At 52.9% G+C, this 27,824-nt stretch overlaps 6 protein-coding genes across 6 annotated transcripts; 3 read left to right on the top strand and 3 right to left on the bottom strand.

Annotated features, from left to right (window-relative positions):
* The first annotated feature begins 125 nt into the window (after positions 1-125).
* On the top strand, positions 126-8,091 carry BO97DRAFT_460597 (polyketide synthase). The gene is made up of 2 exons (XM_025699346.1): positions 126-679; positions 768-8,091. Exons 1-2 carry the CDS (start codon positions 256-258, stop codon positions 7,997-7,999), a joined length of 7,656 nt encoding a protein of 2,551 aa, XP_025547665.1. The 5' UTR covers positions 126-255; the 3' UTR covers positions 8,000-8,091.
* Positions 8,092-12,076: 3,985 nt separating this feature from the next.
* Positions 12,077-14,451, top strand: BO97DRAFT_203805 (uncharacterized protein). Its single transcript, XM_025690543.1, has 6 exons — positions 12,077-12,226; positions 12,304-12,434; positions 12,505-12,672; positions 12,734-12,758; positions 12,834-13,431; positions 13,496-14,451. The coding sequence occupies exons 2-6, from the start codon at positions 12,432-12,434 to the stop codon at positions 14,385-14,387; spliced, it is 1,686 nt and encodes a 561-aa protein (XP_025547664.1). The 5' UTR covers positions 12,077-12,226; positions 12,304-12,431; the 3' UTR covers positions 14,388-14,451.
* A 4,798-nt stretch (positions 14,452-19,249) lies between these two features.
* On the bottom strand, positions 19,250-20,295 carry BO97DRAFT_437598 (ankyrin repeat protein; the record flags this gene model as incomplete). The annotated part of the gene is made up of 3 exons (XM_025697860.1): positions 19,250-19,935; positions 19,968-20,202; positions 20,236-20,295. 3 exons carry the CDS (start codon positions 20,293-20,295, stop codon positions 19,250-19,252), a joined length of 981 nt encoding a protein of 326 aa, XP_025547663.1.
* A 1,532-nt stretch (positions 20,296-21,827) lies between these two features.
* BO97DRAFT_353933 (general substrate transporter) lies at positions 21,828-23,535 on the top strand (the record flags this gene model as incomplete). Its single annotated transcript, XM_025692073.1, has 2 exons — positions 21,828-22,193; positions 22,249-23,535. 2 exons carry the CDS (start codon positions 21,828-21,830, stop codon positions 23,533-23,535), a joined length of 1,653 nt encoding a protein of 550 aa, XP_025547662.1.
* An 857-nt stretch (positions 23,536-24,392) lies between these two features.
* Positions 24,393-24,777, bottom strand: BO97DRAFT_428331 (uncharacterized protein; the record flags this gene model as incomplete). The annotated part of the gene is made up of 2 exons (XM_025697285.1): positions 24,393-24,554; positions 24,619-24,777. 2 exons carry the CDS (start codon positions 24,775-24,777, stop codon positions 24,393-24,395), a joined length of 321 nt encoding a protein of 106 aa, XP_025547661.1.
* Positions 24,778-25,288: 511 nt separating this feature from the next.
* Positions 25,289-26,321, bottom strand: BO97DRAFT_428330 (uncharacterized protein; the record flags this gene model as incomplete). The annotated part of the gene is made up of 4 exons (XM_025697284.1): positions 25,289-25,669; positions 25,773-25,867; positions 25,922-26,216; positions 26,295-26,321. 4 exons carry the CDS (start codon positions 26,319-26,321, stop codon positions 25,289-25,291), a joined length of 798 nt encoding a protein of 265 aa, XP_025547660.1.
* Between the last annotated feature and the right edge of the window lie 1,503 nt (positions 26,322-27,824).

The raw sequence follows: 27,824 nt of genomic DNA, 5'->3' as shown, positions 1-27,824 counted from the left end.
GAGCATCAAAGGGAGCAACTCGCAACGAAGGAAAAATTGACAGTTTTCAGACTCAATTAAACGACTCTCTACCTAGTGCCTCGGTCCAACACAGGCCAGTACTGGTACTTAGTCCACCATCCAAACTCGCTGGAAGGACTCCGACGTGCTTAAATAGACCTCTAGTCCAACACAATGTTCCAATCGCATGTTCTTTCCACTGGTCCATATGTTCATAACGCCCTTTCCACTCTCCCTACTTCATAACGATTGACTATGGCCCCCCTTATGGTAGACGAAGACCCCAGCTGGCTGGGTAAACCCAGCGCAGAAACGACGCAAGCGCGGCCGTCTGCACACAAGCAGTCAGAGAAGGAAGACCGGCTCGAGCCAATTGCAATCGTCGGGTACGCGTACCGGTTTCCCGGAGAAGCAGTCACAGACGACGGGTTCTGGAGGATGATGATGGAGAAGAGATGCGTGGCGAGCGAGGCCCCAGCGGATCGTATCAACAGCGCGGGTTGGTGCCATCCCGACAAACGGCGAATTGGGCAATACAGCGCCCGCGGAGGGCATTTCCTCCAGGAAGATGTCTCGCGGTTCGACGCAGCGTTTTTCTCCATCTCCGCCGACGAGGCCGCCGCCATGGACCCTCAGCAACGCCATCTGTTGGAGGTGACATATGCAGCGTTAGAGAATGGTATGTAGCTCCCTTCCCCTCCCTGTGCTTGGAAGGCTCAGTCGCGGGGCAAGGCCTGGAAATTAGTCACCAGCTGACTGCTCTGTAGCTGGCGTCCCGATGGAACGAGTGGCGGGATCACAGACCTCGGTTCATGTCGGGTGTTTCGGAAGCGACTACCGGCTGATGATGTGCAAGGACATCGAGACCAGTGCCGATTATGATGTCGTAGGCATTAACATGTGCATGCACGCGAATCGAATCAGCTGGTTCTTCGACTGTCGCGGGGCGAGTATGAATATCGACACGGCATGCTCGAGCAGCTTGGTAGCCCTCGACCTCGCATGCCAGGGCTTACGGAGCGGGGAGGCAGAGATGGGCATCGTCTCGGGCACCAACCTGCTTCTCTCCCCCGATATGATGCAGTTGGAATCCAATGTCAACATGTTATCGCCGGATTCCCGCAGTCACAGTTTCGACCATCGGGCGAATGGATACGGCCGTGGCGAGGGGACGGGCACGATTATCGTTAAACGGCTGCGCGATGCCTTACGAGATGGAGATACGATCCGTGCGATTATCCGGTCTACGGCGTCCAACACCGACGGATTAACGCCCTCGGGCATCATGCAGCCGAGTGGCGCTGCCCAGGCGGCGTTGATACGGCGCACATACCAAAAAGCAGGGTTGAGTCTGGAGCCAACCCGCTTCTTTGAAGCGCATGGAACGGGCACCCCAGTGGGAGATCCCATCGAGTGCAACGCTATTGGAGAAGTCTTCCGTTCTGTTCGGGGTCCCCGCGATCCTCTGATCATTGGTGCGCTTAAATCGAATATCGGCCATCTCGAAGGTGCCAGCGGAATAGCTGCGGTGATTAAGACGATCTTGGTGCTGGAAAGGGCCGTCATTCCGCCCAATGCGAATTTCGAGAAGGTGAATCCGAGGATTGACCTTGACTTCCTCCGCCTAAAGCTACCACTCAAGGCCCGGCCGTGGCCCACGCAGGGTCTGAGACGGGCTTCGGTCAATTCATTTGGGTTCGGAGGTGCCAACGCGCATGTTGTCCTGGATGATGCCCTGCACTACCTGCGTGGTCACGGCCTGGTGGGCCACCATGTTACTCGGGAGTTTCCCCCTCCAGCCTCACTTATAGCTTTGGGCAACACTGTGCCTGTGCCTGTGCCAAGCCCGGGCGCATCAGCTCCAGTTCTGAAAATTCCCAAGTTACTAACCATGTCGGCTGCGAGCAAAGACGGGATGAAAACAATGGCACGGGCGTACGCCACGCACTTCCAATCTCACCCTGTCTGCCCGCCGGACAATCTCCCGGACTATATGGACCGCTTGGCGTATACGCTGAACTCACGCCGGAGTGCCTTGGGCCATAAAAGCTTCTGTATTGCCTCCAGCTACGAGGACCTTTGCGACGAGACCAAGATAGCTGCAGCGGTGTACCAAGCCCACGAGGCGCCCGTTGTGGGGTTGGTGTTCACTGGCCAAGGGGCGCAATGGGCCGGGATGGGTCGCGGATTGATGGTGTATCCGGTCTTCCGGAGGGTGATCGAGCAATGCGAGGAGGTTTTACTATCCCTCGGTTGCTTATGGTCTCTGCGAACCGAGATGTTCAACGAGAACAACACCAACAGCAATGGTGGCGGCGGCGACGCTTCCAGGATTCACGAGCCCGAGATCGCACAGCCCGCCAATACCGCACTGCAGATGGCGTTGGTGGACTTACTGCGAGGGGTCGGCCTGAAACCAGCCGCCGTCATCGGCCATTCCTCGGGCGAGATTGCCGCTGCTTATGCCCTTGGGGCGCTGTCACTCCAGGATGCGATGCGCATTGCCTATTACCGCGGCGTGTGCGCAAGTGCACTGGCTAACGACAAAGATCTCAATCAGAGGGCCCCGCGCGGCGCGATGCTCGCTGTCGGACTCTCGGCGGACCAGACGGAAAGATATCTGGATCGCATTGCCAACACGTCGGAGAGTAATCGGAGAGGTATTGCCGTAGCCTGTGTGAACAGCCACAAGAGTGTGACGGTTTCGGGAGACGCGGACCAGATCAGCCAACTCCAGGCGATGCTGGAGAGCGAGAACGTCTTCGCGCGCAAGCTTCGCATCCCGGTGGCTTACCACTCCTTCCATATGAATGAGGTGGCCGAGCCATATCGAAGGCACATGCAGGGCATCCGGCCGGTGCCGCGCCTAGAAAGTTTCGAATCGTCGATCTCGTCCTCTTCATCTCAAGCCCCTATCATGGTCTCGTCCGTCACAGGCCAGAGAGTGCAGCCCGCTGATGTGGTCACTGCAGATTACTGGGTGGCCAACTTGGTCTCGCCGGTCTTATTCCCCAAAGCGTTGTTTGGGATCTGTACGCACGCCTCGGGGCGCAAGGGACGGAAGGTGCTCGACTGCAGTCACCGTGGTCAGGCAGGGGTCAATATCCTGCTAGAAGTCGGGCCCCATTCCGCGCTGCAGGGTCCAATTCGAGACCTGCTAGGCAGTCTACCCTGGGGTCGCGACGTACATTATTGCCCGACCCTCCAACGCAAGGACCTGACGGCACTGCATGGGTTTCTCACCGCAGTCGGCCAGCTACATAGCCTGGGGGTGCCAATTGACCTGGAGCGAGTCAACCGAATGGGCGACCTCCCCGTCCCTAAGAAACATGACCAAGAGCGTCGACCGCGCCTTCTCGTGGATCTGCCGCCCTATCCGTTCAATCACTCGACCGTGTACTGGCGGGAAAGTCGGCTGAGCAGGCGTAGTCGTCTGGGTCCCGGACGCATCGATCTCCTGGGCAAACCGGTCTCAGACTGGAATCCCTTAGAAGCCCGCTGGCGGCATCATATCCGTCTCAACGAGATGCCCTGGGTGGAGGACCACATGATCAATGGCACACTCATCTATCCCGCCGCAGGCATGGTCGTCATGGCCATAGAGGCAGCCAGCCAGATGGTGGATCCGAAACGACGTGGTAGTGTTGTCGGGTTCGATCTCCAGAACGTCGAATTCCAGCGGGCATTGACGATCCCCCAAACTGCCGAGGGGGTCGAGACGAACTTGCTACTGCGCACCCTGACCGACAAGGGCCAGCCGCTGCCATGGATGGAATTCCGACTCTGCTCGCGGGACGACAGGGACGAATGGCACGAGCACTGTCGAGGAGAGATTCACATCGAGTATGAGACGGCCGACACGGCTCTGGCACAGGAGGCGATGGTGGAGCACTGGCAAGAAAGGCGGAGACAACTTGAGCAGGACTGCGCTACTTCAGCTACTGCGGTGTTTTCCATCGAGCCATCCTCTCTATACAACCGACTCCGCCAGTCTGGCTTTGAGTTTGGCCCGACTTTCCAGACGGTCACCGGCGCCAGATGCAATGGTAAAGGCCAGGCAACCGCATCGATCAACGTCTTCCAATGGCCCTCCAGCCAATACCCCCAGGCCCATGTGATCCACCCCACAACGTTGGATGGGATCTTTCATCTGAGCACGGTCGCGTTGATCGAGAACAAAGATAGTACGGCCAGCATGGCAACGGCCATCCCGACGAGCATCCGATCTCTCTGGGTGGCAGCGCAGGGTTCCAGCAGTCCAGACGCGGCAACCGTTCGAGCCGCAACCTGGATCAAGACGCAGCACAGCCGCGGGCATGAATTCGACACAGCGGTCACCGATCAACAGGAAAGTCGGCTGCTTGTCCGGTTGCAGGGCCTGCGATCAACCATTGTAGCAGGCGCGGCTTCTCAGAATCATTCCACCGCGCCAGCATCCGGGGAAGAAACCGCGGCACTGACCGCATATCGATTGCGTCTGGTCCCAGACCTGGATACGATGGGCCGGACGCAAGTCGTCCAGTACTGCCGCCAGAATCAAGACTTTTCTCTTGCTCCCTGGCAGGTGTATATACAGACACTTGCGCGAAAGAATCCTATGCTGCGCATCCTCGAGATCGGAGTCGGGTCGGGCGAGTGGACACAGGAAATTCTACACGCCCTCTCGGTCGACGTGACGGAAAATGCTGAGCCTGACAATGCTATGTTGTACGCGTCGTATGACTGCACAGATTCCTCTTCAGTAGGTTTTGAGAAGGTGGCGCACGGCCTCGGTGATGTCCCTCGGCTCGGGTTTCTGACACTGGATATTGAGACGGATCCCACCGAGCAGGGTTTTGCACTCGAATCCTATGATCTGATCGTACTTGGTGACGCCGTTCAAGTAAACGATGACAGAGCCAACTCGATTATGCGCCATGTGTACAAGCTTCTTCGACCAGGTGGACACCTCATACTCAAAGAGTCTCCTTGTCCGCAAGGAACCGAGCAAGGTGAAAGTCTGCGCGCAGAGAATAGTCCTGCGCAACGACTAGGCGGTTGGGGTTCCAGCTCGCGGGAAATGGGGTTTCAGGATTTACAGCTCGATCTGTCCATTCGATACAGAGGGGGCCCCTGTGAAGAACCCCAGTGGATTGTGGTCCTAGTACGAAACATCTGCTCCTCCCCAGTCGCCAGTGGACCATCAACGCCGGCACCCCAGTTCTACTTCATCGTGGACCCCAACTCGGCGAAGCAGCAGATCACTTGCAGTCGAACGGGCGACGCCCTCCGATTGAGGTACCCTGAGTCCACGGTCCAGTCCGGGAGCCTGGAGGAATGTGCCTCGCTTTCGGGCCTTGCACAGCGGACAATGGTGTTTCTGGTCGAAACCGAGCAACCACTGCTGGGCTCGATGACTCCAGATACATTCAGGTTTATCCAGAAAGTAGTGCACGAGTGTAACTCAATCCTCTGGGTGACCGCCGGGGGTGGACCGGTGGCGCAGGATGCCCATTATGGGATTGTGGATGGCTGGGCGCGCACACTGCGCAATGAGAAGGCGGCGCGACGTATCTGTACTCTGGCCCTGGAGACAATACCCGACGACTCTGCCCTCTTGCAACCTCGACAGATTGCGCACCTGGTCAGGGTGTGCACCAATGCACTTTTCGCTCCCACCGAGACCGCAGTCTACGAGCCGGAATTCGTGGAAGTCGAGGGAACCTTACACGTTCGACGCGTGGAGACAGAGCGTCCGCTGACAACCGCCCTCTATCAGGCATCGCAACCCCGACAGTCCACCACCACATCCCTGCAAGAACTGGGCTCGGTAGCCTTGGCCATCGGAACCCCCGGGCTTCTTACGTCGCTGCACTGGACCGATGACTCAGTCGAGGACGACGGGCTACATGCGGCCTCTCTCCGGCCGGATGAAGCTTTAATCGAGACCAAAGCCATTGGTGTGAGCTTGCACGATGTCTTAATCGCGGCAGGCAAGCTTCCGGATCAATCTCTGGGCCTCGAGCTTGCGGGGATCGTCGTCCAAGCGGGCTCATCCTGCGAATACCGTCCGGGGGAACGAGTGCTCGCGTTCGGACCGGGCAGCTTTCGTAACAGAACCAAAGTCAAAACGAACACCACATGCGCCATCCCAGAGAACATGTCCTTCACGGAGGCGGCGGCTCTGCCACTGGCATTTGGCACTGCCTGGCATGTCCTGGTCGAGCTTGCTCGTCTGCAGCGAGGGCAGAGTGTGCTGATCCATTTAAGGGCTGGAGCAGCTGGGCAAGCTCTTATTCGACTGGCAAAACACCTGGGAGCAGTGATCTTTACGACTACCAATTCGCAGCAGGAAAGGGCCCTGCTGGTGGAACAATACGGACTGTCGGATGAGCAAATCTTTTACAGCCGGGACCCCTATCTCAGTGACGGATTAATGCGGGTCACCAGAGGCCGCGGGGTTGACGTGGTACTCAATGACCTGGAAGGAGACGTACAACGTGTCTCATGGGAATGCCTGGCATTGTACGGCCGACTGATCCAAATCGACCACGGGCCCACAAACACAACCCAGCCGGCGACGCTGCTCCCGGGCTTCGATCGACGCCAAGCATCGCTCACTCTCTTTGACAGCGCGCGTTGGTTGCGAGACTGCCCAGAAATGGTCCAAGCAGCGGTTCGCCAGATTCTAAACCTAATCCAAGACGGGCATCTGTCGCTGCGCGGCTTCTACCAGGCTGCAGCGGCCGACTCGATCCAGCAAGTGTTCCAGTCTGTACAGGAAGAAGAGACGACTGGCAAGACCGTGATTGACCTCACCCTGCCATCCCAGGTGCCCGCTGTGCTGAAAACCCGCAACCCGTTCCGGCTGAGGAACGATGCCACCTACGTGATCGCCGGGGGTCTGGGGGGGTTGGGCCGGGCGACTGCACGTTGGATGGCTGCCAACGGTGCACGCAGTCTTGTTCTCCTCGGACGATCCGGTGCGAACAGCCCAGCCGCGCGAAACCTTGTCGAGGAGCTGGCCAGTCAGGGCGTGCAGGTGTATGCTCCGCCGTGTGACGTGACCGACATCACCGCGCTGCAAACGGTGCTGGACAAGATCTCACGTACGATGCCGCCTGTCCGAGGATGTATCCAGGGCTCAATGGTCCTTCGCGACCGGTTATTCAGTGAGATGACTTATGAGGAATGGTGCGCCTCCCTCAACTGCAAGGTCTTAGGATCGAGGAATCTCGCCGCCAGCCTTCCACCCGCAATGGACTTCTTCATCCTGCTCTCCTCGGTGAGCAGTGTCGTCGGGCTTACCGGCCAGGCGAACTATGCCGCGGGGAACTCGTATATGGATAGCCTGGCGCGACTGCAAGCATCGCAGCACGGGCAGCGAGCAATCTCCCTTAACCTGGGGCCTATGGGGGACGACGGGGTGCTTGCCGAGAATACCGGCTTTCTGGACCAGGTCCTGGGGTACGGATCCTTTACTGCAGTAACTCGGGACCAACTCTTTGCCCTGCTGGCACATTGCTGCGATCCTGACCAGCCACAAGCTCAGAGTCCGGAGCAAGCGCAAGTGGTGTACGGAATTTCTGCCAAGGGGGCAGGTCGCTATGGAGAGAATCCCGTCCTCGAACAGCCCCTCTTCCGCCGACTTAAGCTCGAAAACACCGTACTCACCCAGGGGTCTTCGTGCCGGGAGACGGGCGGCGGTCTGGTCCCCTTCAGGGAGCAGTTCATCCAGTCAACCTCCCTGCAAGAAGGACGAGAAATTGTCGGCCGGGCGTTGGCAGACAGGATGATCCACTCCTACCGGCTTATTCCAGAAGACGCGGAGATCGACGCGGATGCGCCACTTCATGTCTACCGTGTGGACTCGCTCCTCGCTGTCGAGCTTTGTAATTGGATTGGAAAGGAGTTTCAAGCAGATATAGCCGTCCTAGAAGTCCTCGGCGGTGCCTCCTTCGCCATGTTGAGCATGCTGGTTGCCAGCCGGAGTCAACTTGCGCATCCTGAGTGGTCCTGACGGCGCCGTCGTTGTTCAGAACGTGTATGATATCAGTGCAATACAATGTGAAGATGTATCAATCAGTGGCATACCGCGTGGTGGGATGGGCGCTTGCCGGTGGGCGTTGACCTTTGTTGTAGCAGGAGAAAAGGTGTCCTCTGGCGTTTCTTGTTCGCTGCATATCACCTCACCCAAGCAAAATATGATAGTCTACCACGTCCGCGCCAAATATAGAACTGTTGGATTAATTAAGCAAAAACATACAACAGAAGGGATTCGCTGGTGGTCACCCACCCAACTACTAACCTCCCGGCGTGTGGCTTAAGTACGGCTGAGCGGACGGGAAGCCCTGTTTTCCACACCCTGTGGTCGTATGTGCTCAGATAGCTTTACACGTGCATTATGAAGCCCCTTTGAAACTGAATGTGTGGGCGTTGTGTCATGGTATTTTGAACCCAGACATTGATGTCGTCCTACGAACGGCTCGTGACCACAAGCTTGAACCACGTGTCGTGATAAGTCGGCGATATCATAATGTCGAACTTGGTCCGGATAATCTGCGATGTGATCGCACTGGACTCACAGCTTCACCAAGCTCCCCGGTCTGGTCCAGGTCAGTCAATATATATCTCAGTTGCGGGCCTCGGGTGGTGCGAACTACTGCAAGAAACCCCAGCAACGCAGTTGCCCGTGAAAGTGTAGGCGGATCCGCCAGTACTTAAAGATAGATATTACTCTGACTGCGCGCTTACTTGCTTTGCGCGCAGGGCGAGCGATACAGGTCCAATCACACAATGGCCACAGTTATCTGGAAACCCAACCTCCGCAGCAGTTGCTTCATCCAGGTCCCACCGCACAAATTTGCTGTCGTCCCATTTCTAATCCGCGTCGACAGGCTGAACTCGCCTGTAATCAACATTTCTCCCTTCTGGGTACACTAAAATAAACGATCGGGGCCTGGCATCACGAACGGCTCAATCCCATGAGCAGCCATGTAACTTTCGACCCTTCGTTTATCGAAGCAACACGAACGAGGAAGGTTTCCGTATCAGTATGCCTCTTTGAAGGCAACGCGCATTTGCACCCACTTCTCAAAGCCAAACTCGTGAATCAATCCTTCGCTGGCCATCTCCGGCGCTATTTGGGCGAGCCCCTCGATCCCTTCCTAAGCCGAAACCCCCCACATAAGACCCAGCCGCCGGACACCCATTCGGAGCGCGTCTACGTGCGCCGCATGAATCCGAGAAACTGAGGTGTGGATGCCATGATGACCGCAAACTTCTGGTAAGACGCCAGGAACCGAGTCGCCCAAGGCGAATTGGGGTCGGGGACGGCCTGCTGGCCCCGGCTTGCAGCCGGCTTGTACTGGGTGCTGCCCGAAAGGATTTGATAGAAGACCCGCACGATGGCCTTGATGCTGGAGACCTCGCGGTGCGTCCAAAGGATATTTAATTAATTGATTGCTGGGCATGACTCCGTCGTTTGCCTTTCGCCTCGTCTTTCTCGACGGCACGCTGACCCACGATTTTATCTGGGACCCGGGGTTCTGCTCCCACTGAGATGCCGCTCTCGAGTGCAATGAGCTCGGATGCGAGTGATGGTATGGTCCAGCGTCAGCACTTGGTGCCCATGGTCGCGAAAGGCTAGAAGGTTTGCGAGGCAGGGAGTGTGCGTCTGTGTTGCGGGAAGAGTGATCGAACTATGGCAAATGAGGAGTTAGAGAAGGATAAGAGTGAGAGGTACTCTCTCAAGGTAGGATTTCAACAACTCTGAAACAGTGGTAATGTGTCAGATTACGTGTTCCTCCTTGGGTGGCGCGCTCATAATAATCTCAGGAAGACCAATTGACGTCTCTAACCCTGATTGATTCTCAGCTGTGTTTGTTACTTATAAACAAACGACTTAAATGAGAAAGCGATATTATTCTCAAAAATATTCCCAATCGCCCGGTCAATGTCTTTGCCTTACCAGTTCTTATTGTCAAGATCTAAGACCAGGGATTCAATTGCCTACATCTGACATTTCTTTATATTCTCAAGCTGATATGGCGGCCTGCTCAACTTCTGTGGGATGTACACTATCAGTTTAAATGTGGCATGCTGTCTGGGCTAGAGTGGCAGTTATCCGAAATAAGCTGCCTGTGGTGAGCTGGCACAAGGTATTCATATATAGGTTCCTTATTTTCGGCCTACTGACTATCTCGACCTTATACCCAGGAGATACGCAACTGTTCACCCCTGATCCACCTTAAGGCATTGAACCGGGATCTCTTGTTCATCCTTGGCTGCAGTGCTTATGAATGAGCCAGCTTCGGAATCTGGATCTTATATTCATGGCAATATCTCGACGATCTGCGTGATGTCTTGTCCTTGCCCGCGACCACCGAGTTGGTCCCTGCGGCGCCTATAGGCATCGTTGTCCCTTGCAGCACTGGGTTTGGGAATTAAGAGGCGAGTACAGGCCCTGCCGGATTATGTGGTTGGTCCTGATCGCCTTCACCCTCGGTAAGAGGCACGGCGAGAAGGCACAATCAGGACCACGAGCGGGTGCTCGCACACAGGCTGGTGTAGTTTGTCTGCACATATTGCTGCTCAATATAAAGCTCAAGCAATGAAAACCTAGCACATACGACCACAGGGTGTGGAAAACAGGGCTTCCCGTCCGCTCAGCCGTACTTAAGCCACACGCCGGGAGGTTAGTAGTTGGGTGGGTGACCACCAGCGAATCCCTTCTGTTGTATGTTTTTGCCTCTGACAGGGAATCTGCTGCTGGTTCGTTTGGGTTCACAAACTTTCAACTGTAGATAGTGCCCCTCATAGGATGTAAGCTGGCTGACGCGTCCCTTGCGATTCGACACCGGAGAACTTTCAGCCTTCCAGTCCAAGTTCTCTATCCTTGAAGCGTTAGGACCAGCAAGCTATCTAATTTAGTTGTAAGTTCTAAATGCGCCGGCGCAAGAATTGCCATCAAGGGGTCCAAACCAACAGTTTTTACATCCGGGTCAAAAAGGATCTCATAGTGAATCCAACCTTTCGAAATGCAGATTAAAGACAAGCTCATAACAAGCCATATGCATGCTCTTGCGTTTTTTATTTGTTTCCCGGTTTTTTCTCTCTCTTTAATCTGTAAAACGTAGGTCTCGAACGGCTTACACCGGACCCGCTTTAGATGTGCATACTCGCTCAATAATAACCTTAAATATTATATAGACTACGGACAGGTCATGCCAGCTGTCTAGAAGGATCAAGTAGCCTGTAAAAACTCTTGTTACTGATATGCTTAGAGAGGAAAGACCAAGCAATCCAATCCGAACTTATTCCGGAGTTGAATCATACTAACCATGAAGAACCAGGCTATACGCTATGCGGGCAAAGTTTTGTGGCGGAACCACCACTAATGCTTGCTCAGCAAGGCTGGGCTTCCTCGAAACTCAATGCTGCTGAAACTCACTATACTATGACTATTTAAGATGACACTGGCTACAAGCATACACAGTTAAGATCATAGGTCCTTATCCCTCGTCCATGATACCAACAAATCATCGAAGTGGGACTTATTATAGATTCAGGCTTGCGGCGCGCTAGAGAGCTAGTGCTCAGCGCAGTTGTTTAAGGCTTAGACATCGATCAGCACAGCCCCCAAGCTAACCCGTACTAGAATTCCAAGCCATTTAATCAATCATTTGTGTACTCTTATCCCCCCCGCCCCCTTCGATAACATAAATAGCAAGTCCGGCTTCTTTCTAACTTTCGGAGTGAACTTTTCCAAGTCGTAACCCGATTTTCGGCCTAACACAATGGACGCCGCTGCGGGCATTATTGGCTTCGCAGGGTTTGGGCTACAAGTTTGTCAGAGTCTACTGGCATACTATTCGTCCTGGAAGGGGTGCCGCCCCGATATCGCCGCCATCTGTGCTTCCGTGCAGGAGACACAGATGATTCTCACGACTTTGAATGATGCGATCCGGCAACGGGGGGTTTCCCTTGCAAGCGGGAACGGTGCTGGTGCTGCTGCCGCAGGGATGCTCCCTGCTGTTGTACAGTCATGCAGGAATGTGATGGATAAACTCAGCGAGACTGCTCAAAAGATTCAACGCGGGGCGGGAGACGATGGGTTTCGCATGAAAACGCGGGCGACGTGGGAGAGGGTCAAATATCCCTTCAAGGAGAGTACTCTTCTCAAGCTGCGTGATTTGCTACATCAAGCTAAGTTGGATGTGCTTCTCGTTCTCAAAATCTTGGACATGTGGGGTCTCATCCTTGTTCTTCCCCCATCCATAGCTTCTATGCTCACGAAGCGCGTTAATCATGGCCGTATTATAGTGATACGTCTTCTGCGACAGTGATTAAACTTGACGGCCTAGACCAGAAGATAGACGAGCTTCGACTCAAGGTCGCAGGTGTAGAGGGTAGCGTCAGAGGATGTGAAGGCTTAATAGAGAGGTTAGATTATGGTAAGCTTAACATCCATTGTACAAACTTTCAGATGCTCCGTCTAAGGCATTCTTCTTTCATCTTGGATAGATAAGAGCCACAGGGATCTCCTTACCTGGCTCTGCGATAAAGATGTGGGGATGCAACAGCGTGAAGCAAGTGCGAAGCGGTACCCGGGCACATGCAACTGGGTGTTTGAGAGGCCGGAATTTCACCGTTGGAAGGCCCACGGCTCGGTCTTGTGGATTAGCGGCGGTAGTAAGTAACTCCCAGTCAAAAGACCGTCAAGGTTTGCGCGCTCATGATGGAATCATTTTAGTTGGTTGTGGAAAGTCTGTCATGTGGTAAGTCGGGTGTGGTTTCTCCCAATCATCTGTGGTCTGGATGGTAAGCTGATATTGCTAGCTCTGCTGTGGTAGACCACATGACACAATATTGCGATACCAATCCAGGAAATCTGCTCCTCTACTTCTACTTCTCATTTCGGGAGAAGAGCAAGCAAGTCCAGCATAGGTGCCAATCGGCGCTGTTGAAGCAGATATGCAGAGAGCCGAAGGCACTCCGAGAGGTTAAAAGACTGTACGATCAAGCGCACAAAGATAGCGTTCCTGTTTCAGCACAATTTGGGGATGTTAAAGCATGCCTGGATACTACAATAAAAGACCTGAAGGGCTTGAAGCAGGTCTTCATTGTTCTTGATGCACTCGACGAGCTGGACAATGACCTGGACGACTTGCAGCGGACGCAAATGCTACAATGGATTATCTCCGTAACCACGCATGAGTCGCACGTCCACGTCCTTTTTACCAGTCGAAGTCGCTCCGGGAGAGGGGATATCGAGCACGCTATGGACTTGCATCCGGACGTCTTGAAAATACACATCGATGCGAAGGCGAATCAGGATGATATGTGCTTATATTTAACAGATCAGTTCCAGGCCAGCACTGCCCTGAGCAGCTTGCCACGAGCCTCCAAGAAAGACCTTTGCGATAGGTTGATAGGCATGGCAGACGGCATGTATGAACACCTCCAGTCGGGACCCGCTGATTGTGCATGAGCTGACGCACCTGACCGTTTTTAGGTTTTTGTGGACACATTGTCAACTTGCTGATCTCGTGAAACTCCCCTTCTTGCGGCCGAAGGATATAAGAGTGATTCTGGAATCTATGCCCAAAACACTGGAGAGCACGTATAGTCGCATCCTCGAAGATGTCAGCAAATTCATGCTTACCGAAGTTGTACAAGCCCTGCAATGGCTCTCAGTCGCGCTACGGCCCCTTACATTGCAGGAGATAAATGAGGCTTGCATTATCAGATTATTAGAGCTTCCGATCATAGACAAAGACAATCAGCTCCCTGGTGATGGCGTCCTGTCTTGTTTACCTGGTCTTGTCAGCCGCACAATCAAGGACCACGATGAATACGTCTTGTTGGCCCATTTTTCTGTCCGCGAATTTCTGATGTCTCGTGCTGCCGTCAAGCGTGGCAGTTCGGAGGCTCCGTTCACGTTCCGAGATTGCACCGCCCATGCACTTATTGCAGAGAGCTGTATCGCGTACATCAACTATTGGTGCAACCGAGCCCCCAAGAATAAGATGTGCGCGGGGGCAGAGCTGAAATCATTCCCACTTCTGCAATATGCGTGTCAGCATTGGGCCGAGCATCTGAATCAGACTGACGAGAATGAGCAGGCCCGACTCGCCTCCGCCGCGCTTCAGCTCCTGACTCGGCCCGAGTATATCACCGATGTTTTGTCCGTCTATAATCCACTTGAGGACTGGGAAAAGAGACCCTGGCGATCCTGGAGCCGTCCCTCTTCTTCCGAACACAATCTCATCTCCCACCTTGGCTGGGCAGCTGTGCTGGGTCTACCGTCCGTAACTACTCTAGTACTTAGAGGTACTAACCCCGCGCTAAATGAGCGGGGTAGGATACAAGATTCAACCAGGTGTGTATCAGCACACAAAATCTAACGTCAATTCCGCCAAATAGATCTTAACCAATCCTCTAGGTCCAGCATGCTGAACCTAGCATTTATGAAAGCCGTTGAATTCAATCATCCTGAGGTAGCGCGACTTCTGATTGACCACGGCGCTGATATTCATGAAAAGAGCTCGAAGGGATACTCTGCATTCTTTATCGCATGTGAAATTGGCAGAGAGAGTCTCGTGGAGCTGCTACTGGAGAATGGTGCCGACCCGAACGAGGAGATCCAAGGACTCCTGCCTCTGATGCTCTGCATCAGAAGCGGCTCCCTCTCGGCATGTAAGCTTTTGTTGAATACGGGGGCTTGCGTGGAGGCGACCAATTGTAGGGGAGAGACTCCCCTGTCGGTAGCTGTCCTCATGCAGGCTGATCTAGAGATCTTGGAACTGCTATTGGATCGTGGTGCTGATGTCAACAAGCGGCTCCATGTTACTGATGAATGGCACATATTCTGGACCTACACAGACGTCTTGTCTGTAGCCGCAATGCAAGGAGATGTGGAGCGAGTACAGTTCTTGCTCTCGAAGGGAGCACATATTTCACCGGACGCTCTCGCATTTGCTTTGACAGGAATAGAAGATGGTCCTTTCGGATTGCATCCGCAAGTTTGCAAACTGCTCATTCAGCAGGGCGCAAGTCTCATCCCACCCATGGGATGGATGTACGAGTCCCCACTTGCCATGGCTCTGCGCAATTTGCGTAACTGTGGGGACGATTGGTCTGATGTAGTGGACCTTATGCTAGAGCATGCCTCCGTGGTGCAACCCGAAGACCCAACAGGTCTTCTCTCGGGGAATATCTTGGTGGCAGCAGCAATGGTTGGTGTTGAGGTGACAACCCGCATCCTTAAACTGGGAGTTGACGCCAACGCCCCAGTGAGGCGTGTAGAAACCTGGCCGTTTGAGGATATATTCCAACCGCGAGATTTCGATACTGCCATCCAGGCCGCCGCATATTACCTAAATTTCGAGACCGTTCAGCTGCTTCTAGCACACGGAGCAGATGTTAATCTTCCAGGGCTTCCTTATGGGAATCCACTGTTTGCTACGTTTGCCACCATCGTATCTCCGGACGACCCAATTCCTAGTGCAGAGACCAATCCAAAGGTCAGATCTACCCTTGCAATGCTGGTCTTAAATGGAGCAGAAATGAGCATCCCATGGGAACACATTAGCTATGACGGCTTCCGCGAATCGATCGAGGGAATCAATCAGTTCTTTCGACAAGGCAAGAACAATATACCATTACCTTCTAGGAAGTTGTTCAACGCAATACTCCAAGGGGTGGTTGGTGAAGACGAGGACAACACAAGCTTGCTCGAGGATTTTTGTTCGTTTGTATCATGTTACTCAATTTTTCAATCTAGCATGGTCATACTCGAGGAAAGCAGGGGGCAGGTGCTCAGCTTAGCCACACCATGAGTTTTGGATACCTTTCTCGTGTTTGACGTTTACGTGATCTCAACCTCGCGGTTGCATATCTTCAATCTTAAGTCTGGACAGCATTTTCTCTTCACGATATACTGCGCGGAGGGATAGAGATGCCGTGGCTCGTGCATCTTTAGGATTAGGGTGATAGAGGTTCATATGGGTTCTGTATACCAGGAAAAGTGGTATTTAGGGCTTTGGTCCTCTCCCACCCAATTTAGATCAGCTGTAGCAAATGTTTGATGATGGTAGTCAACTGCTGGGTAGGCAAGGGACAATGGCGCTCTCTTGTGATGGTATATTAGTTCTTTAAGGACTCACAATCTAGTACTGCCAAGTAGAATGACTATCCACGTATCAAAAAGAGAAGAACTATCCAAAAGCTTGGATTATAACATACTGAGATCTCATTGAATCTGCAAAAGAAAAGGAGCACGGGGATAGTATGTCTAAGACACGATTATCATATAAATATATGGTAAGAAAGCTTCAGTACATAGAATTTTCGTGACATAGGAGCAATATTTCAATTGAGTGTCAGACTATTTTCGCAATTAAACTTGCCTTCATATAGTAAGTACTTATAGACCCTTACTATGTCTGAATGACAAACGATGATCCGGGCTGAATTAACGGAGCTTACACAAGATAGGGAAAGAGAGATAGTTAGGTCAGCAACTCAGCGACGCGCTGATGGAGCGCTCATCCAAGGCTGTTCGGTGACCATTATCATATTTATGCTGTTGTATGTTTTTGGCTCATGTTTAAACTCATGCCCGTTCTTACATCCTGTATTTAGGGCTAGGCCGGACGTTCTGTAGTTGATGTTCTGGGCCTCACTCATCCCTGCCGGTTGCTTGTTCTAGCTATTAACTTGAACATTCTTTGGGACAAGCCCCGCGATTGCCTGTTCATCATGCAGCCGTATGCTCTAATAAGTCTGAAGGTACGTCAAAGGGGCTCTATAGGATGAGAAAAAAAAAAAAAAAAAGACCGAGCTTTTCCTGTTGCAAGACCCCTTCATCCAGCCATTCCTTAGGATTCAATACTTTTGAATGGAGGGATGAGTGGCTTTTATGTCCAGACGGTCCAATTGCTCATGCAGACTATGCCTGTGCTGGTACGTTGGCAAGAGAGCGAATGGCCAGAGTATTCTGGCGCCATCTCGAAGTTTTGCCAACGGTGGTCAGAATGTAATCAGTCATAACCATTCTCTCCAAGGTATGTAACTTATCGTAGCAGCCCAGTTCCCCAGAAACACACTCCAAGCACATATCCAACGGGCGGTTGCCGATTTTCAGACAGATTGAACATCGAAAGAAATGCTCCATCTGAAAGATAGGGCGAACACAAGTATCGCACTTCCATTGATACCATTTATCAATTGATGAATTCGTCGTGGATACCGTTATAAGTTCCTCACCATGAGTAGAGTGGTATTGCCTCCCAGTGAGAAGATGCACAAATTCATGAAGCCCGAAAACATGCGCCACGGATAACGGGGAGCGACCGGCGCATGTCGATGATTGCGGATTGACATCCTTAACTGCAACAAGCTTTCTGGCAATTGAAAAACTACGGCCCAGCACAGAAAACAACAATGGTGTGCGTCAAAGGTTATCTGCTGGGTTTGCACTGGCACCGTACTGCAGCAAAAGATCCACCATGTCAGGCTGTGCTTTTTCTGCCGCCAATATCAACCCAGTCCGCCCGAGCTTATCGACAACATTTGGATCGACCCCCCACTCCAATAGAAGGCGGACAACCTCGATCTTCTTCCTTGAGGTCGCTGCTAGGATTGAGTGTTCTTCCATGGGGCTTTGCGGCTCTGGAGGGACACCCTTCCTAAGTAAAAATTCGATAAGCTCACGATGGCCTCGCCGGGCAGCTTCCGAGATAACAGAGAAGCCTCGATTTTCAAAGTCCAGCTCGGCTCCATGTTGTAGCAAAACTTCAATTACTGCGGTGTGGCCGTTATCTATTGCGCACTGTAGTGGGAATCCGATATTTAGGTCCGCGTTCCTGTCTAGCAGGGCTCGAACCACCGCCCCGTGGCCCTTTTGCGCAGCAAACCGCAGTGGTGTGTTGGTTTTGTCCGCGATGATGGTTACCATTGACGGGTCCTTTTTCAGTCCTTGGCCCTCTCTTCTTCTTGGGACAAACTCAATGAGAGACTGCGTGGAGCGTGTATCTGCGTCCATGCCGCTTTCCAACAAGCTTTGCACCACATCAAGGGGGCCGAAAAATGCTGCACAGAACAACACTGATTGTCTATGTTCCTCAACGAGCCAATTGTTTCGAATTCCCTTTTCCAAAATGAGAGACGCAAGTGGCATGTCGTAGAACTCCAAGGCCAATATAAGGCTCGTATGACACAGATCATTGTTGATGCCGCGGTCCAAAGACTGGAACCTTTGGAGAGCACCTTTGACTGCTTTGGGCGAAGCCACTCCTTCCAGGGCTTTCAGGTAAAGCTTTGCGAGAAGAAATTTAAATTAAAGATAAGCTAAGTTTCAAGCAGTAGTGTCAGCTCTACTTTCATAAGCCATTCTTACATTCCGCCACAAGTCTTTGTGAGAGGAAACAACGAGCTCAGAGAGCGCAGGGGATTTCCGCACACAGTTGATCATATGTATACACCCCTCTGCATACCGTGCCACATCCGCATCGCTAGCTCGAACCTCCACAGTGGGAAAGTCTTCGAACATCGCCGTTATATCGGGAATAAATCTCGAAGTCACGAATAGATTCATCTGGCGCTTCGCCTGAAGGTTGAGCATATGAGATATGACTGTTCTCCGCGTCCCATTCAAGCTTGAGAGTTCGTCCACCGCATCGATGACAAGGTAAACTCGAGAAAATGAACTAGAGACTGAACCGAGAAATTCTATGAGTTCATCAAGTTGTAGTGGAGACCTCGTATCTCGACGAGTAGCGTACAATTCTTTCAAACCTCCTGGAAGAGATCCTGCTGACTGGACTAACTATCTCAGAATAGCGGCAAGTATATTGGTAATATTCTGGTTAGACTGTTCTCGATAGTTGCAGAAGACGTACGCAATACCAACGTGTTGCTCGCTGGAAAAGCTCTTTTGAAGGTGGTTGATGACGGTAGATGCAAGCATAGTTTTACCGGCGCCAGGAATGCCAGGACAAAGAAGTATTCCTTTCTTTTCGACCCAGTCACAGAATCCTGGCGCGTCAAGTAGTCACTTTCCAATTCCCTCACATCTTTCTGACAGAATGTCAGCGTGGATTGTTGTGTAATCTGTAGGAGAAATCCACTCGGCAAACTTCTGACGCTCATCATGATCGCTTCTTTCAACTATGCTTTTTATCCCAGGGTGGTCGGCAGGTACTAAGCTGCACTTCAATCATGAGCCACGGTAGTCAAGTCGGGGATGGTAAAGACTATGTACTCACTAGGTTTCCTGTTCCATGGGAATGTAGAAAAAGAGTTGCCTCGCGTAGGCAGCCGCGGCAGCCGAAGCATAACCCTGCCACTGGTCACTCTTATGCGAGTCACAGTAGTTGGAAATCCCGCGGATCACCAGGCATGGAAAGTCACTCAAGGCGCCCGCAGATTCCATCTCGAAGCAGAGAATGTCATCCTCTTGGCTCAGCAGATCTCGCTTCACGGCATCCTTGACTACAAGCTCACCCGAAGCGATCGTGCCGCGATGGACGATAATCCACTCATCTGACTTATATATGCCGTCTTCATCCCGGCTAATCCGTTGAGTCAGATCGCATTGGGCCACATCGCATGATGTTCGCGGGCGAAGATGCTTATAATCGGCCGGGAAAAGGTAATCTTTGTCGTTGCCGGGAAATTGATAGCAGCACAGCCCGGGGAGGCTGGTATCAAACCGCCGGATGTTCTGTAGCAATGGGTCTTGTCGTGATCGAGCGCGCTGGGCGGCTAGGGCTTCGGCAGCCAAAAGGAGGACCGGCGGCGGCGGAGCTAGAGCGCCAGTCCGCACAAACTCACCATCTTGCGCCTTCCCCCGGTCATACTGAATAACCCCCGGGAGCTGCCCCGTGGGTTTGCTGACAACCACATGTCCCAGTCGAACCATCCCATGTTCTGTCACGACGGGGACGCCGCCTGCATTGCCAACCAGGAGACAAATCGGATACTGGGAAAGGTCATTCTCATTTGGGCAACGACCGTCGCCGCTGTAGTATTTCCCGTCTGCCACATGCCCGCAATGACGACGTTATGGCCTGAAATGCTACCCAGATGATAAACGTTGTGGTCCGCTGGTTGCTGCGGCAGCTTCGTATGCTCCTCATCTAACATCTCGAGAGCTGCCACAAGCTCGATCTGGAGTGGACAGATCCATCCCACTGTGTAGTCCGCATGGGTGAAGGTCTTCCGTTCTAGTGTTCGCGTCAATTTCTCGACTGGCTCATACTTTGGCCGTTTCAACTTTCGTTCGATGAGGTCATTCTCTCTGTCATCCATGTTACTTCGAGTCACGTATGACTTGAGAACTGAGGGGGAGCCAGACTTGAGCTGAGGATATATTGTAATCGAAGACAATTCGAGTCTCAGCTGAAGCCCCCGCATAAGCATAAGCGCTAATCACATTCACATGACAGCCACGTTGATCATTGGTGAGATTGACTAGGCAGGGTTATATACGAATGTGCATTTATACAGATGTAGAGAAGTGATTGTCGGAACAAACAGGAACTGTTATGTAATGAAATATGAGTTTGTCTCCTCCGCCTCCTCGTCGGTGATGTTATCCATCCAAGTTGCCTTGACATCCTTCTTCACTGATCTTTTCAAGTCACCCCCGAGCCAATGAAGTTGTGCAGTTGCCGACGACACAGGGGCAAATGGGCAATAGCCGGTCCGTCAACAGCAAGGTTGCATCCGACAGGACAGGTTGTGGCGATCGAAACTGAGTGAGCGATATACCGTAGTCGGTTTTGACAGGATATTCGTCTAGTCTCGACTAACAACATTTCAGAAGCACGAGCTGTGTGCGGACTCCGGCGCAGGCGTCTAGACATGTATTCTCCGACAACCGGCTGATTCTATCGTGGCTGGCTCAGACAGATTCACGCTACATCGGTGTTTGGCGAGCACTAAGCATGAACGGATGGGCATAACTACCAAGAACTCCTTTCTAGCACCCTACAAAACATCAGGGCAGTAGATTTAACCAATTCCGCCTTGAGACCAGCCTTTATTAGCGTGAACGAAACTCAGAAGCCGTCCCACAGTTTCTCGGGCACTTCAAGGTTCCACGACTACACGCGTGTCCACACATCGAAGCATCGCACGACAAGGGGGACGCCTCAATACTTAGATCCCTGCTTATCCTTTCATAAATGTTAATCCGGGGGGAAACACAACAAGTGGCGGGCGATGCATGCAGCTGAGTCCAAACACATTCCGATGCGCGGAGTAATAGTGACCGGGCCGGTCAAAGGCCAGAACCTTCTATGCAATCTGAGTCGCTCTGCAAGCTGCCAGGAGTGTATCGCAGATGCTCGCTTCCCAATTGAGGACGACAATTGTATCAAGCCAACATTCCTGTTTCCATACTCAAGTCTTAGCAGTGGGGAGGAGAAGTGAGGTCATTGACCTGTCGACGGGGTGGGCCCTAGATAGGGGGCAGGGCAAGAGTCCTCCGACAGCGATAGCCGTGGTGAGTCTGCTAAGACACTGCCAATGCAGCGTCTGACCAACGAGAACCCGCGTAAAGCGACGATCTTTGCCCAGTCTGTGGCGGTAGCGTCAATATTCCCCAGACGGGGTCGAATTCCCCCGCATTCACGGCTATTGACCTGGGGCCAAGATCGACTCGGCCTGCCGATTACGGCCATAGCGTCGGCTCGTCGATGGCTTCAACTTCTGGGGTATAAATACCCATTCCGAGGTCAGTGGGTGTGATTTTGAGGACGTCTTCCCCAGATTCCATAGCTTTCTCCTCTCTATCCTATCATTAGTTGTTCTCTAGCTCTTCTGCCTGGGTCTTCATCATGTCCCGAGACAGCGACGCACACAGCACCAAGGCGGACTCGACTGCCAAGGACAGTCTCGATGCCAAGCTGGACACCAAACACATCGAGGTTGCGGAATCGACGCCCGGGTCGGATCCCAATGCCCTCGCAACCAGTGTCGCTGACATCCCCATCACCTGGTTTGTATGGCTAGTGGCCTTTACAGCCTCAATCGCTGGTATGCTCTTCGGCTACGACACGGGTATCATCTCCGGGGTCCTTGTCGTTCTACACAACGATCTCGACGGTCGGCCCACGACCAGCTCAGAGCAGGAAATGATCACATCACTCTGCTCTGGCGGAGCGTTCATCGGCGCCATCTTTGCAGGAAACACCGCTGACCGCGTACGTACTCCGAAGCTCCAAACACTCAAGTCCGTGAGCACTAACAACCCAGCAGTGGGGCCGCAAAATGGCCATCTACCTCGGCTGCGTACTCTTCGTCGTTGGCTCGATCCTGCAGGCCACCGCGTACACTATCATCCAGATGGCCGTCGGCCGCGCCGTCGTCGGCCTGGGCGTCGGGTCCGCGGCGATGGTCGTGCCACTCTACATCGCCGAGATCGCGCCGGCCCGAGCCCGCGGCCGCCTGATCGGCCTGAACAACATGTCCATCACCGGCGGGCAGGTTATCTCCTACGCCGTAGGGGCAGCCTTTAACAACGTCAGCCACGGGTGGCGCTACATGGTCGGGCTGGGCGCGCTGCCGGCGATCATCCTTGCCGTGCTGATGCCCTTCTGCCCGGAATCCCCGCGGCACCTGGTGTACTACGGGCGATTTGAGGAGTCACGCGCCGTGCTCCGGCGCGTCTACGGCGCCACCGCCACAGAGAACCAGATCGACGCGCAACTCGACTCGATCCGGGTCGCGTGCGACGAGGCGCGCGAGCTCGCGGACACGGGCAGCGGGTGGTCAAAGATCGTGCAGCTGCACACAGTCCCGCGCAATCTGCGGGCGTTGGTGTGCGCGTGCGGGCTGATGGTGATCTCGCAAATGTCCGGGTTTAACGCGCTGATGTACTACTCGTCGACGCTGTTCGCGCTGGTGGGGTTCGACAACTCGACGGCGGTCGGGCTGGTGGTGGCGGGCACGAACTTCATCATGACGGGGGTGAACATGTTCGTGGTCGACACGATGGGCCGGCGGCGACTGCTGCTCTCGACGGCGTGGGGCATGGCGGTGGGCCTGGTCGCCGTGGCCGTCAGCTTCCACTTCATCCCCGTGGACATGGAGACGATGGAACCGCTGGGCAGCGGGGTGAGTGCGGCGGCGATCGTCGTGCTGGTCTTCATCATCTGGTTCGTCATCTTCTACGGCGTGTCGGTGGGCAACACCGCGTGGATGAGCACGGATTTCTTCGCGCTCGAGGTCCGTGCCATGGGCACCATGTGGATGACCTGCTCCAACTGGGGCAGCAACGTCATCGTCTCCAGCACCTTCTTGTCCATGGCCAAGGCCATGACGCCCTCCGGCGCCTTCGGCTTCTACGCCGCGATCTGCGGCATCGCCTATGTGTGGATCTACTTCTTCTACCCTGAGGTGTCTGGTCTGGTCCTCGAGGAGGTCCAGGAGGTGTTCGAGCATGGCTTTGGGGTCAGTTACGCGAGACAGCTGCGAAAGGAGAGGAAGGATATCATTGAGGAGAGGCTGAAGAGCGCGGACAGACCGGTCCCAATGGGACATTAATTGTATGCATCGTGAATCTGAACAAATAATGACAGCCTTTACTCCAGCAGTGATGTCTGCGATGTATGTAGACTGTATAAGAAATGACACGTTCAAGAACTTCCATCTAGTCCGGAGTGTCGTTTCCTGTACCCGTAAGCCCTTGAATAGCCGTTGCCCAGGCTCATCGACCGATCCCGCCACCCGTCGGCAATTCTACCCTGGGCACGGAAGTCAGATCCCGACGCGTAGGAGTCATTTGCCGCTTCTTCGACTTAGAAATAAAAGTGCATACATGTGCCCTGATCATGCAATGTTCTATATTCACAGAGGCCGATGACGATCATGCCACCTTGGTTTCACTCGGAAAATGGATTGCATGCTGCGTTACCATGAGGAATCGGCTATCAACGGGCCATTAATTCCGAGATCAGGGTGGTTCTGTGGAAGAGACTATTTAAGAGTTTACGTCGGCAGGACACTGTAAACCTCCCCCACTAAATCATGGAAGCAAGACGAGGAAGGGGAAATCGATGTGAACTACAGCAGCTCAGGCTTTTACGCTGGGCACATCACGGCGAGAAGACGGAGCCAGAGGGTATTGGCTTGAATCTATCAAACCCATGACGCAACCCCAGCAGCGAGCTATGAGAGCAACTTGCGCTGTGGTAGAGGATCTCTCCTCGACCCTACCTTGATTGCACTACCGCGACTTGTTAGCGATATCTTCTTATGGAAAGCAATCGATCTCAAAAGGCTATGATGTAGCCAGGGTGTCGTGCAGGAATACTCCGTTCCGCGAGCAAAGGAGTCTAATCTCCCCTTCACTTAGGTATCACATCAGCAGTAAGCGGTAACTCCCTTGTTCAAAGATCGGATTAATACCGCAGGCCATGTACCGCATCATCAGATCCCACGTCTCTTGTGTGTCTTGCGAGCATGAGAAAAGACTCGATCTGGAAATGATAAGCTGGGGACCCGTCGAGGATGGCGATGAGAATCCGGAGGTGGGAGGGGGGCACCACGGAGAACAACATCACCTGGATCACAACAGATTGTGAGCACTGGAAACAGGCTGAAATATAGAAAGAAAATAGGTCTTACCGGGATTGTGACGTGGTCGAAGAAGCGATCATCGCACAGCAAGGAATGCATGGTTGACGCGACGACCAGCAACTCGCCGCGTAATAGCAGATCCGGATCGGCCTCAACCTCGTGGTACATCGTAACTTTGACGTGAGGAACTTGGGCCGTGAGGAACATAGGAGGATTCTATCTCTGGACCAGTTATATCCATCGTCGGGGAATGCTGAACGCCAGTACCTTAGTGGGGAGGGTTCATATCAGTGTCAATGTTGCCAATAAACCAAAAGTCTTGTCCAATTTACCGTGCATCTCGCCATTTGGTGACACATTGAAGAGATATTGGGGTCTCCTCGAATTTAGCCCTTTCGAAGCTCATCTCGAAGTGCAACTGACGACAGAATAGACGTGTCTTCTTGTTTATTGAAGACTTTAACCCCTCCGAGTCACGTAAAGCTCCCTGGAAAAAAACGCTTTTCGGGATCCAGTACACCTCTCATTTATTTGTATCTCTGCTGTTCTTCTCCAGTCGAGGCTCGGGGATGCTGCTCAAGGAAAGCTCGTGAAAGTGGTCGGAAATAGGATGCAGAGTTCAGAGGCAAAACGAGTCCATCATTGACTACCTAGTAGTCGAATCACCACCCCAAGTTCCTTCTCTCGAGATCCAAAGCACGAGCAGTCCGTGGTAGACTCAAGTCGAAAAGTCGAGGACTGTCTCGTCGGGGCGGAAGGCTACGAGGCTCAAAGCCCAGTTAAAGCTTGAGCCGGCGACGTCGACTGCGTCGGGATGCGTCTTGATAGACGATGGGGGGAAAGAGTCTCCGTACTCTGCGAATGGATACTCATAATGCGCTGCTTTGATGTTGATGAATAGAGCCTGACTGTGGTTGGTGCGGGAACGAATGAAGATGATCAGGGCTGCTTGCACGACGATAGAAGCAGTCAGATGGGGATACTGCTGACGAAGACGCGTAATGGAAGGGGCGGCGAAGACGGCGACTTCTCCACCTCTGTGGACTCGATCGGGTGGAATGATGATCTCCGGGGTAGGGATGGGCCACAGGGCGTGATGCTACTCTCTCAAGACTTCGAGGTAGTTTATGTAGAAATGGACTGCATTGGTAGCTTGTCGGGAATTGCGTCGCGTGTAAAGCGTGTCTTCCCAGGTCTTGAACGCAAAAAAGCAATTCGAGTGGCTGGCCACTGAGAGCCATGTCGATGTCGCGATGGAACATGCCGTGAGTAGTTTTGTCGAGCACCGTGTGGGCAACTATCGTTTTGGTATTAGAATTGTATCTCAGAAAGGCACGCATGGTACACTTACAGCTCGTGATAATTGCGGCTGACTGCATCTCCCGAACGAGGATCAGAAGGGCGGCAAAGAGAGGGCCTGGAAGCAGCGCCGGCATACGAAATGGGTATTTCGTGGTGATTTCAGCGGCATCTTCGAGGCTGTCTACGACTAGATCGCTCTTGATGCACTGGTCGAGCATTTCTGTAATCTGGCGGAGAATGATATAGAGCCCGAGCTGTGATTCGAGGGAAGTGGCGTCGGTGATGATATAGGACAGCAAGACGGGATGCCTTGCAAGATTTGCGACAAGGGCACTTCGAAGCTCCTACAAGAGGTTACACATCATGTCAGGTTTGTGGAACAGGAATGAGATGCTCAAGCATCGACGAATCAGCACACTGACCTTAAACGCAGCCCCGTTGGATAACATACAGTCCCGAGCATTCCAACTGTCAATCAAGCGAGATTTCGACGCGACCTGTGAAGCGTCAAAGCACGGGAACCATACACTGGACTTCGTGTAGACTCGAGAGGTCGTCTGGACTGAAAGGCACATGTATTTAGCCGATTGCATATGCCGCTAAAGTGGCATTGATGTACTCTGCCTAGTTATAGCAGAAGATGAACAGAATTGAGCCCAGTCGCAACCCTGATATTTGGACCTGAGAGACGAAGCTCGCCACAGCACCAGCCAATTCCCCCTATATCCTGTGGCAAGAAGAAATAGCCCCTCGTGATCCAAAATCATCGCTCCTCGCTTGGCTGGTTTGGATAAGGGGTTGTTTGCTCGTGGTTTTCACGAGCGATCGCCTTGAATTGCTCATCAATCGCCAGCGGGAATCTCGCAGATGCTTTCACGTAATGTTACTGAGCCCCCCCCTCCATGATGTGGCTGTCACTGCAAGGGGCGTAACATCAGCTTTGCTCGATAGTTGGATCGATTCGAGTTATTACCACCACCACCCCCCCCCCCCTTATAATTCTCGTCACAATGCCGTGCCCTCTGGTGATGAAGCCTTCTGCGCATTCACGAGGAACCAATCAAAGAGAAGAGATGCGATAGCGGACATACGCCTAGAGAAAGCATCACGCCTGTGGTCGATGGCAGTTAGCGACCGGAAAAATTCCTCCTATCAACCTCGTAAGCGGGGGTTGTTGAGGTCTCCTCTCTTCCACGGCCCTTCTCGCAAGTGCCAGCATGTCGCATCTCATCATCGAAGACAGCCAGAGGCACAGCCAGAAGCTGATCTCCAGATGGCTTGTTCTTCAGTCCCGACAGTCACCTAGCAGAAATGCCAACAACCGTTTACCAGAGTCGGAACGTTTCCTCGCTTGTAACATGTCAAAATAGGTTTAGCACACAGCCACAATTAACGAACACGAGCTTGCTCTGGCTCAAGGAGGCTACTATGGCAGCAAGAACATCGACTGCGTCATATCTCGATCGAAAACATCTCAGGGATGATGAGGAAGAAGTTCTCATCGTACCGAACGGCTTGAGCCGCGGCCGGAGGCAGGTTCTGAGCCAGCATAGTCTATTGCAATAGTTCAAGTCGCGATGAAAATTTCGCGTACGGCTTCCCATTCACTCATGTAATGCCGTAGACGATTTTCCGTCAAGAAAATTGTATTCTGATGATGCAAGGCGTTTGCTTATGCATGGAAGGATGAACTGCTCTGCATTCAAGTAGATTTGCCTTTCGTTCAAGACAGACCGCAAGATTCTACAATTTCATCGCAGGAGATGTGGGGGATATTCTCCCATCTCAATTCTCTTCAAGAAAGAGATTCAAGAGGAAAGGCATGAAGTTGCAGATGGACAAGGTTTTCAGCAATCGTGGCCATCATATATGATGCGCGGTGGTTATTGGAAAACAAAACTATGAATCCTCCAAATGATAGAATCTTTTCCTGGGGCCATGTGCGAGATTTT

The sequence above is a fragment of the Aspergillus homomorphus genome (genome assembly GCF_003184865.1).
Source record: "Aspergillus homomorphus CBS 101889 unplaced genomic scaffold BO97scaffold_47, whole genome shotgun sequence".
Lineage (NCBI taxonomy): Eukaryota > Fungi > Ascomycota > Eurotiomycetes > Eurotiales > Aspergillaceae > Aspergillus > Aspergillus homomorphus.
Note: the sequence above shows the minus strand (reverse complement) of the source record. Positions and strands in the feature narration are given on the sequence as shown.

What these genes read in the sequence shown, in the direction of transcription:
- BO97DRAFT_460597 (XM_025699346.1), top strand. Translation starts at nt 256, where the DNA reads ATGGCCCCCCTTATGGTAGACGAAGACCCCAGCTGGCTGGGTAAACCC. An exon ending in ATATGCAGCGTTAGAGAATG is followed by an intron (nt 680 to 767) that starts GTATGTAGCTCC and finishes ACTGCTCTGTAG; the next exon opens with CTGGCGTCCCGATGGAACGA.
- BO97DRAFT_203805 (XM_025690543.1), top strand. An exon ending in CTTGTGGATTAGCGGCGGTA is followed by an intron (nt 12,673 to 12,733) that starts GTAAGTAACTCC and finishes GAATCATTTTAG; the next exon opens with TTGGTTGTGGAAAGTCTGTC. An exon ending in TGTGGAAAGTCTGTCATGTG is followed by an intron (nt 12,759 to 12,833) that starts GTAAGTCGGGTG and finishes CTGCTGTGGTAG; the next exon opens with ACCACATGACACAATATTGC.